The sequence below is a fragment of the Lycium barbarum genome, chromosome 11 (genome assembly GCF_019175385.1).
Source record: "Lycium barbarum isolate Lr01 chromosome 11, ASM1917538v2, whole genome shotgun sequence".
NCBI classification, from domain to species: domain Eukaryota; kingdom Viridiplantae; phylum Streptophyta; class Magnoliopsida; order Solanales; family Solanaceae; genus Lycium; species Lycium barbarum.
This window is the reverse complement of record NC_083347.1, coordinates 18,364,901-18,374,512: the sequence shown is the minus strand read 5'-3', so window position 1 is coordinate 18,374,512 and position 9,612 is coordinate 18,364,901. Positions and strand designations below refer to the sequence as shown.

General features: G+C 32.6%; 1 protein-coding gene across 1 annotated transcript; it reads left to right on the top strand.

Annotated features, from left to right (window-relative positions):
- Positions 1-274: 274 nt before the first annotated feature.
- On the top strand, positions 275-712 carry LOC132619504 (uncharacterized mitochondrial protein AtMg00810-like). Its single transcript, XM_060334392.1, has one exon. It carries the CDS (start codon positions 275-277, stop codon positions 710-712), a length of 438 nt encoding a protein of 145 aa, XP_060190375.1.
- The last annotated feature ends 8,900 nt before the right edge of the window (positions 713-9,612 follow it).

Genomic DNA, 9,612 nt, shown 5'->3' with positions numbered 1-9,612 from the left:
TGAAATTTACATGGACCTCCCACAAGGATTTAGTAGCCAGGGGGAATCTAGACTAGTGTGCAGGCTTACCAAATCCTTGTATGGTCTAAAATAGGCTCCTAGGAAATGGAATGCCAAACTAACAGAAGCATTGAAAAAGTTTCAGTTCACTCAGAGTTAACATGATTACTCTTTGTTCACAAAGAAGAAAAAAAAAGGAATTGTGATGATACTTGTATATGTAGATGACATGTTGGTGACAGGAGATGACTTGAATATAATTGAAGAAACAAAAATGGCCCTCAAACAGGTGTTCAAGATGAAAGATCTAGGTGAACTCAAATATTTCCTTGTTATAGAGTTTGCCAGAAACAACAGTGGCATTCTTATGAATCAGAGAAAATACTCACTTGAGTTAATCTCTGAACTTGCCTTATCAATATCCAAACCAGTGAGTATATCTATGGACACAAATGTGAAGCTTGCTACTAAGGAATATGATGATAAGTTGGAAGACAAGGGTCCAGAAGATCCACTACTAGCAGATGTTAGTTCATATCATAGACTGATTGGCAAATTATTATACTTAACTGTGACTAGGCCTGACATAGCATTCAGTGTCCAAACACTGATTCAATATCTTCAACAGCCTAAAAAAATCTCATATGGATGTAGTAATAAGAAATGTGAGATACATCAAGTCACAACCAGGACAAGGAATCCTTATATCTAGTGCACCTATTGAAAGCGTAACTGCCTACTGTGATGTTGATTGGGCAGCCTGCTCACACACCAGAAAATCTATGTCAGGCTACTTGATCAAACTTGGTGAGTCTTTGATATCATGAAAATCAAACAAACATACAACTATAACTAGAAGTTCGACAGAATATGAATACAGGAGCATGGCTTCAACTGTATCAGAACTCACATGGATTCTCAGTCTATTAAAGGAACTAGATGTCAAGATTGAACTGCCTGTCAAGCTGTTTAGTGACAACAAATCACCCTTGCAAGTAGCAGCCAACCCTGTGTTTCATGAAAGAACAAAACACATAGAGATTGACTGCCATTTCATCAGGGAAAAAATTCAGCAAGGCCTAATCCAAACTCAATACATCTCAACCAAGGAGTAACCAGCTGATATCCTTACTAAAGGATTATCCAGAGTACAACATCATCTGCATAACTCCAATTTAGGTGTCTTAGACATTTTTATAGGACCTAACTTGAGGGGGAATGTTAATGTATAGGATATGAGATAGTTTGAAATATAGTTAAAACAGTCAATGGCAATTCTGTAAATAAGTAGACTATTTGAAAGTTAGTTACTACGTTCACAAAGTTAGTTATTTAAACCAACTTGTGGTTAATTAGTTAGATAGATTATGAGCTGTAGATTAAATGATTCTAGATGCTAATCTCACTTGTATATATATCTCATATGTTTCATTATGTACAACACAACTTGAATTACATTGAATAAGATTCATTACTTCATTTTCTTGATCTTAACAGTTTCAGTTTTTTTTTCTTCTTCTTCTTCTTCTTCTTCTTCTTCTTCTTCTTCTTTTCTCATTCTCGTTCATGCAGTTCATATTGAACTCTGATTAAGATCAATATTCAGTTCAGAGAATACTTTTTCATTGAGAATTCTTGTTCCTTTCGTGTGAAATTCCCAACGGCGAATTCAAAACTTGTGTGACCCTATCTATTCCATCTCTCGAGCCTAAGAGGACTACTTAGATCAGAATAGCATTCACAAAATTATCCTAACATAGAGAAGAATTGAACATATCCCCAATAGAAAATTATGTCTCCTTTTAAATTAATTAACCGATGAAGACTATCGGATAATTTTGGCGGCGTCTGTCGACTTTCCTCATTGACGTTTATAATATCTGGTGACCTTTGTCCTTTTTCTTTTTGTCGGAAATTGACGATTATTGACGGCTCTCTTGGTCGATTTTTTCCTTTAAAAAATGCATGTTTTTAGTTATGGCCGGTATACTCTTCCGGAGCAACTTTCAGATTTTTCTGATGATATAAAAGGTAATGCAGGTCGGGTTCCTGGATCGGATAGTCTTATATTGGTTAAAATAATAATTGAGTTTTATGTTAAATTTTTTGGCTTTCAACAATGTGTGCCATGTGTCATCGGAAATACACTTTCCGGCTAATTATACTCACCATTTCAATAATTAAATGACTTTCCCGTTAAAAATTAAAAAATAATAATTTTATTACATCATTTTCAATAATTAAGCGACTATATAAACAATCTAACCCCTACCTCCCCTTCTGTCAACCACATAAAAAAACAATAAATGCAATGTGCCTACACTTAGCGTCCCATATAGATCACCAGTGCCAGTCCATGCAAGAAAATTAATAGTAGAAGTGGAAACTGGAAATGCCACAATCCACAGGGAAATTCCAATTGCATTTCTACCACACATACATCTTATAATAAGAATTCATTAAAGTAGTCACCTCTCTCTCGCAAACTACACTGCAAATATTTTACTCAAATAGCACTTTCGCACTTAATGATATTTACACCTCTAGACAAATAATGTCAAACACAGAGACTAATTAAACCAAATATTTCTGGAAAATTCACGTGGCAGTGCTGTCAATGGTCCCGAGCATCAATCGTCATCACCACTCCATGTGTTTTCTCTTATCATGTAATGTATACTGATAACTTATATCAGAAAGTTTTAAGATATTTCTGCTACAACTCTATGTGTAATTGGCATAGTTATTAGAATACGAAAAATGATATTTATCGCTATTGTTGCTTTCAGAATGGGAAGTTTCATTCGTTATTTTTTGAGTGCGCAATTTGCATTTGCATTATTATAGTAACATTCACTGTCGGCCCTCCCCACCTAGCTCCAACTCCAAATTATTTTCTTTATAGCTAGGTACAACATTAAAGAAGAGGATTTTTATGGTGGATGAGGGATGTTGAAAGCTTCATCCTACTTTTCCATGTTAAGCAGAAAATTAAATATTACCAATATTACTCCGGTTAAAGTGCATGATCATTTTATTTAAAAGATTAAACTATTAGAGCAAACACATGCACTTTTATTTATGTCTTTAACCCTCCCCCACCTTTACGTGCGGGCTTGATTATTTATTTTTATGAATCAAATACGTGGAAATCTTTTTATAATGAATGGCGCACATGATTTCTGTCTGCTTTGATTTCATGTTATTCTCTCAGTCTTAATTTATATTATGGTGTTTGACTGAGTATGAAGTTTAAGAAATAAATAAAGACTTTTAAAACTTGTGATCTAAATAAGTCATAATTATTTATGTTGTTATAAATTATATCACTAAGATAAAATATAGTTGGGACACTTACCGATATAGCCTATCCTAGTCTGTTACTCCTCCAATTAATGGCAATGTCGACAATCCAAGTGAACTTTGGAATCAAGCATTTCAATAACCAAACTGCCCTATCAAGATTTCTTATCAAAAACAAGTTGATATCTTTGTGGTGCAAACATATTTAATGTAACCAACAATATATTCAATATTAATTAAGACAAACAATCATAAAAAATGTTTTTGTAAAGAAAATATTCAACAATATTTTGCACCACGTAAATCCGTCCGGTTACTTACCTTTTTCTTTTCTTTATAATTCCACGCCTAGTGAGAAAACAAACCAAAAAAATGGAAGAAACCTCTAAACCTGTCCAATGAGCCCAAGAGTTCCTGGACTGGAGGCCAGTTATTTTTGGGCCTCATTAACGCCCACTCATTGCCCAAACCGATCTTGGTTCAAAAAATTGCACGGTTTGTCCTTCAAATGGGCTAGTCTTTAATTTTTGCTCTTCAAATGGAACTTATGCCTTCGGGGCATAAGTTGTTTAAGGAATCCGGTACAACTTGTGCCAGATCCATAAAGAACTTATGCCTCAGAAGGCATAAGTACCATTTGAGGGGCAAAAATAATTAAAGACCAGTACAAAATAGTAGCAAAGTGCAAATGACCTATCTTGGTTCGAGTATATGACATATTGAAATTTGGGCTTAGTCGTTAATATCTCCTTAGTTCTCGATCGTCTCCTCATCTTCTGGGAGGAAGTGCACGGATATTTGATTTTGACACCACCATTTAACTTGTGCTTACAATTTAATTTTTTTTATACGTGCATCCTCTTCAGACAATTTCAGACATGGGATGATGTCTGAAGTTTCATATGACTGAAGTTCAGTCATTTTTGTATGACTTCAGCCATTTATGTTTGAAATTCTTGCATATATGGCTGAAGTTCAACAAAAATGACTAAAGTTAGGCAAAAATGATTGAACTTCATTCATATGTAACTTCAGACATTTTCGTTTGAAGTTAGGTTTTGTCAAGCATCACTTTAGACTCTGCATGTCTGAAGTAGGTATGAGTGCAAAAAATTTTAAAAAACGAATACATATTAAATGGTAAGGTTAAAACAGGCTGCCCGTCAAATTTTCACCATCATTTGTAGGATTCGTGTTCATACTACTCAAGGACTTGAAAGTTACTATTCTTTTATGTGAATTTACAACGGTTTAGAGTGAAAATGCAAGTTCCATAATAGTATGACGCTTGAAAGATGAGGAGAATAAAAGTCAAAAAGAGAATGATATACTTAAAAAGATTCGGATTAATTCAGAAATAAGGAGCAATATCGAGAATGAGTGACAAGTGGCGGTACTAAGGAATGTTTTAGTAGTACTCTACTTCCACAATTAGGTCGAAATTTAAGTCAATATCACTAAAAAAAAAGATAGTAATTAGATATTAAAATAAGTCGCCAATCTGTTACCAAATTAGCTCGTAGCTAGCTGAGTTTTTTTGACAATTCATCGTCGTTAAATAGAATTAATGATTTTTATTTTTATTTAGTGATAGAAATTGTCTGTCGCTAACTCCTATTTTTTTTTTTTTTTTGAGAATAAAGAATAAACAACAGTGTTAATTGGTTGTAGAACTATAGATCATTACTGCCTATTTACCAACTAAGGAGCACATATAAATGAATAAAAGAGATTAGCAGCCTAATTTTCCTAGGTAATTGTCATTCTCACGATTAGGGTTGTCAAAATTAGCTTACGTAAACGTGACTCGTCTAATCAACTCAAGTTGACTCTCTCAGTTATTAATTTAGCTTATTTTGACCCGCTCAATTTTAACCATTTAAATGTTGGATTGATATGTATCCCAAATTGAACGATGAGAAATTTTATCAAAATATTTCTAAAAGATACGTAATTTTTTTGTTTGATATGTTAGTATATAGCTATAATAAAGCAAAAAAGTTTTATAGGTAATTAAATAGTATATAAAACAAACAATGAAATTAAAATTGGGAAAATAACCTAATAATACTACTTAAGACTCTATATTACAAAATATAAGAATACTTTTCCTTATTTACAAAACATACCAACTTAATTACAAAACATAACAGATCCGAAAAATTAAAAGTCCATCCTTCCCTTCCCCTCTCTAATCTGCCCAGATCTGGGGGAAAAACAACCAACCCTTCCCCTTCCATTCTCTCTCACAATCTGTTGAGATCCTGTCAGATTCTTATCTAAGATCTAGGTCTACTCGGCCATGGTTGGTGGCTGCAGTTTAGCTCTTTTTTCGCTTGAGAATTATATGGATTGTGGCTTACTTTGATTTTTTGTATTGTGTACCAGATGGCCATCCAAATTTGAAGTTGTATAGTTTCGCTTGAGATTCTTACAATTTTGCTTTGATTCTTACAATTTCGCTTTGTATTCTCTCACATCCTGTCAGATTCCAAATTTTTGTACTCTCACAATTCGCTTGAGATTCTTATCTAAGTTCTACAGTTGTATTAAATTTCATCCGAATTTGAAGCAAGATACAAATTTGTATAAAATGTTGTCGTAGTTGTATTAAATTTTCAAGAACCTAACATGAACTTTATACAAAATATATACATTTATATACATGTTTCATACCTTCTTTATACAATTTTCATACACGAAAAATGTGAGAATTCTAATTTTTGGGCAAGATATATATATATATATATATATATATATATATATATATATATATATTCATAGTATAATTTTCATACACAAATTTGAGAGAAATTTTTAAATCTTAAGTGAGATATACATATTTCATACACAAAATTCTGAGCGAAAATTTTAAGCTTTGAGCGAGATATACACATTTCATACAGTTTTCATACACAAAATTTTCATATATATTTTGTAAGAAATCTATTGGTATGTTTTGTAAACTGAAAAGTATCATCATATTTTGTAAATATATGACCCGTTAGTTAGTCTATTGTAGCCCAATCCATTCCAGATTAAAAAACTGATCTGTTGATTTATTAACTCATCACATTTTAATCGGTCTAAATTCAACTCAATTAGTCTATTTTAACAACCCTACTGACGACGACGTGACGAAGTTAGGGAAATAAGGTGGTCCCAATAATTAATCCAGCATTAGCTCCTCTTCAACAACATCATATTAACCGTATTTTCTTCATTTCCTTTGTCGACAAATAGATAATCAGAAATATAAGGTGATAACTACAATGCTTGTCTTTTTCTGGGATTAAGGAAAGTGAAAAGAAAAAAATGCATGAATCATTCATTTAAGGTAGATGTTATTGTTGCATGCGGTGCACGACTTCGATCAGTGTTTTATCAAATCATCTCTCATGGGATATTTGTCGTCCGAACAATGCGCTGATGATTCCAAATTTCCCATTACACAAAAACAAAGAAATAAGACCAACATATCATAGGTTTCTTTTTCTTGTTGTATTTCCATCTTATTCCCCCAACTGCGGGGAAGCAGGCTATACTCTATACAGAGGCGGATCCCGGATTTTAAGACGGGGGCACTAGTATCTTAACATAAATGCCAATAAATTTTTTAATGACGATTGAGGGATAATAATGTGTCGCACCGATCACTAATAGCGTAGCAGTGGAGAAAATACAAGTATATAGGTCAAATGTGTGTAATAAATAAAATTTAACACAGTGAAGCAAATGAAAGAGATAGATCAGTGGTTAAGGCTGTGCAACATGTGGTGGCGATGCAGGTTCGAATCTGGGCGAGCTCATTTAACGCTTATTGCTTTCCTAAATATAGGCTCACAAAAATAATTAAAAGTGACATTCAGGTTCGATCCGGAGTGACATGTAAGGGAAGCAGCAGTTGCAATCAACGCGTCCCAAAGACACTTTCGTTTGTTATAGTGCACAATTAAATATATACTAATTTCTCAAGGTATATACACATATATATACATAATTTTTTTCGAAGGGTAGGAGTGCACTTCCATGTAGGTCCGCCCCTGACCCTATAGCTACTAACTTTCTCCATAATGGAAATTGAAATACTTTCGGAAGCCTAATTATTATTTTCTCTGCTTCGATTTGTTTTTTCTTAGTTTGACGTACTAGACATGAAGTTTAATAAAATAAAATAAAAACTTTTGATTTTGTATTTTTAAACTTAATATATGCATAATGCATCAAAATACCCTTTAGTCCTGTGATCTTATTTCTCAAACATACCATGTGAGGTATTGGAATTAAGGAGTTGTCTTAGGAAAAAAAAATTGATTTAAAACAGATTAGAAAGAAAAGTAAAACAAACATAAATAGAGAAAGTATAATCACGGTGAATATATCATACTTAGAGTAGGATAGCTTAATTATAAATGCCTACATAAAAAATTAAAACATATACTGGTTTGTCGAAGATGTGATGCACCGTAAAGTAGAGCTATAGCTTCCTTCATCGGCGGGGTTTACGATTAGAATTTTATAAAGTTGTGTTCGGGTTTCGCAACTCATTTGATATACTCGGTTCAGAATTAATTATTTATACTTATTTGGCGAATTTTTAACATATATATATATTGGTTAGTTCACACATCAGTGGGTGATGTGCTACTTGATTTCCTTTAATGTTCTTGGATAATTCTCACTTTTACCAATTAACTTTTGATATTAAGTTAGACCCGAGATTAATTTCTTTATCACCCTCCTATCAATATGACAACTTGCTGAGTTATTCAATTATATACATGAATATAGGAAGGCTTTAAGCAATACTATTGTCGTCGCTATCGTCCTTGTACGACTGCTATTATCTCCTAAATCGAACTGGTCAGTAACTAATTACCTAGTCAGAATTACATTATTTCCATTCTACAATTGTCTGGTTTTATCTATGTACGGTGCTCAGGAGTACTAGGCATCATAAAATGAGAAAGGCAACTATCACTGAAAGGAAAAAAATAATGCAAAAGCTCTCAGATCGGTCACAGCACTTGTACTAACTTTTAAGGCAAAAAAAATACATGTTTTATTAATTTTAACTTACTAGCTGAAACTTGAAAGGACACAACAGTGCTCATGTTGGAATGTAGATTTTAAATTTCATTGGGAGATAGCTTTATTACATGGAGGAGTTGAGACTTGAGATAGAAGAGGAATCTCTTATATATAAGAATGTTGTTGGAAACATGAGAAGACTTTGTAGGCGTTTGGACATGACTTTGGAAGTAATATTTTTAAGAAAAGTATTTGAAGTTTAGGTTGAACAAAATTATTTGAAAATTGAAGTTGTGTCTAGATATATATTTATTTTAAAAAAATATTGAAGTTTGTTAAGAAATTTTTTATTTTACTTGAAAAAGTGGTCAGAATCGGATCAAATTTGAATCTTGAAGTTGGAGTGAAAAATTGACTATATATAATTAAAAAAAATGAAAAACAAATAGTTTAAAAAAGCAAAATTTTTGTATGTCCAAACCGGGTTTGATTCCTTTAGTATCCAACAAACAGAAAGCCATCAAGTGTAAAATTTCTTTTCTGTTGCTGGTGGGAGGTGACAGTGTCCCGTGGAATTAGTCGAGGTGCGCGCTCGAACACCACGGTTATAATTTTTTTTTTTTTAAGAAAAAAAAGATTGTTCTTTAAACTTCCAGGTTCTAGCTAGCAAAGAGCTAGGAGTTTTTTTTTCAACCAAAAAATTACACTATATATACAATATCAAAATATTTTTTATATTTTGTTATTATTTAGGTGTTTGAATTCTCTTAGCTTTTTGATATATATATATATATTTTAGATCTTCTCAGTGAAAATTTTCCGTCTAGCAATTGAATTTGAAACGATCAACTTGGCTAGACATAAATTCCTAATGCTAAATAACAAACGGAAGGTGTTTGTCCTATTATTAACCAAGAAGATGCAACAACATTTCTTCGCTCTATTTAAATCTTTGTTTCACGTCCGTATATATATATGGTTCTCTATACTAATTAATGAAAGATCAGAAAGCTTAAAAAAACACATTATCGACAGTCATTCACAAGTGAATATAGTTACATTTTTAAAGTGAAAAAAAGGAATTGCCCTTATATTATATGTGACAACAGGTTGATTTTGTCTTATGTTGTGGCGTTAGTTGGCACTAAAAACCAAATTTGATGATCATGTCTGTGAAAGGACGGGAATGAATGGTACCATCAATCACTAAACTCAAACAGAAAACTGGATTAACACAACAAATTAAATAATCATATAATTTAGAGTTTTTGTAATCCA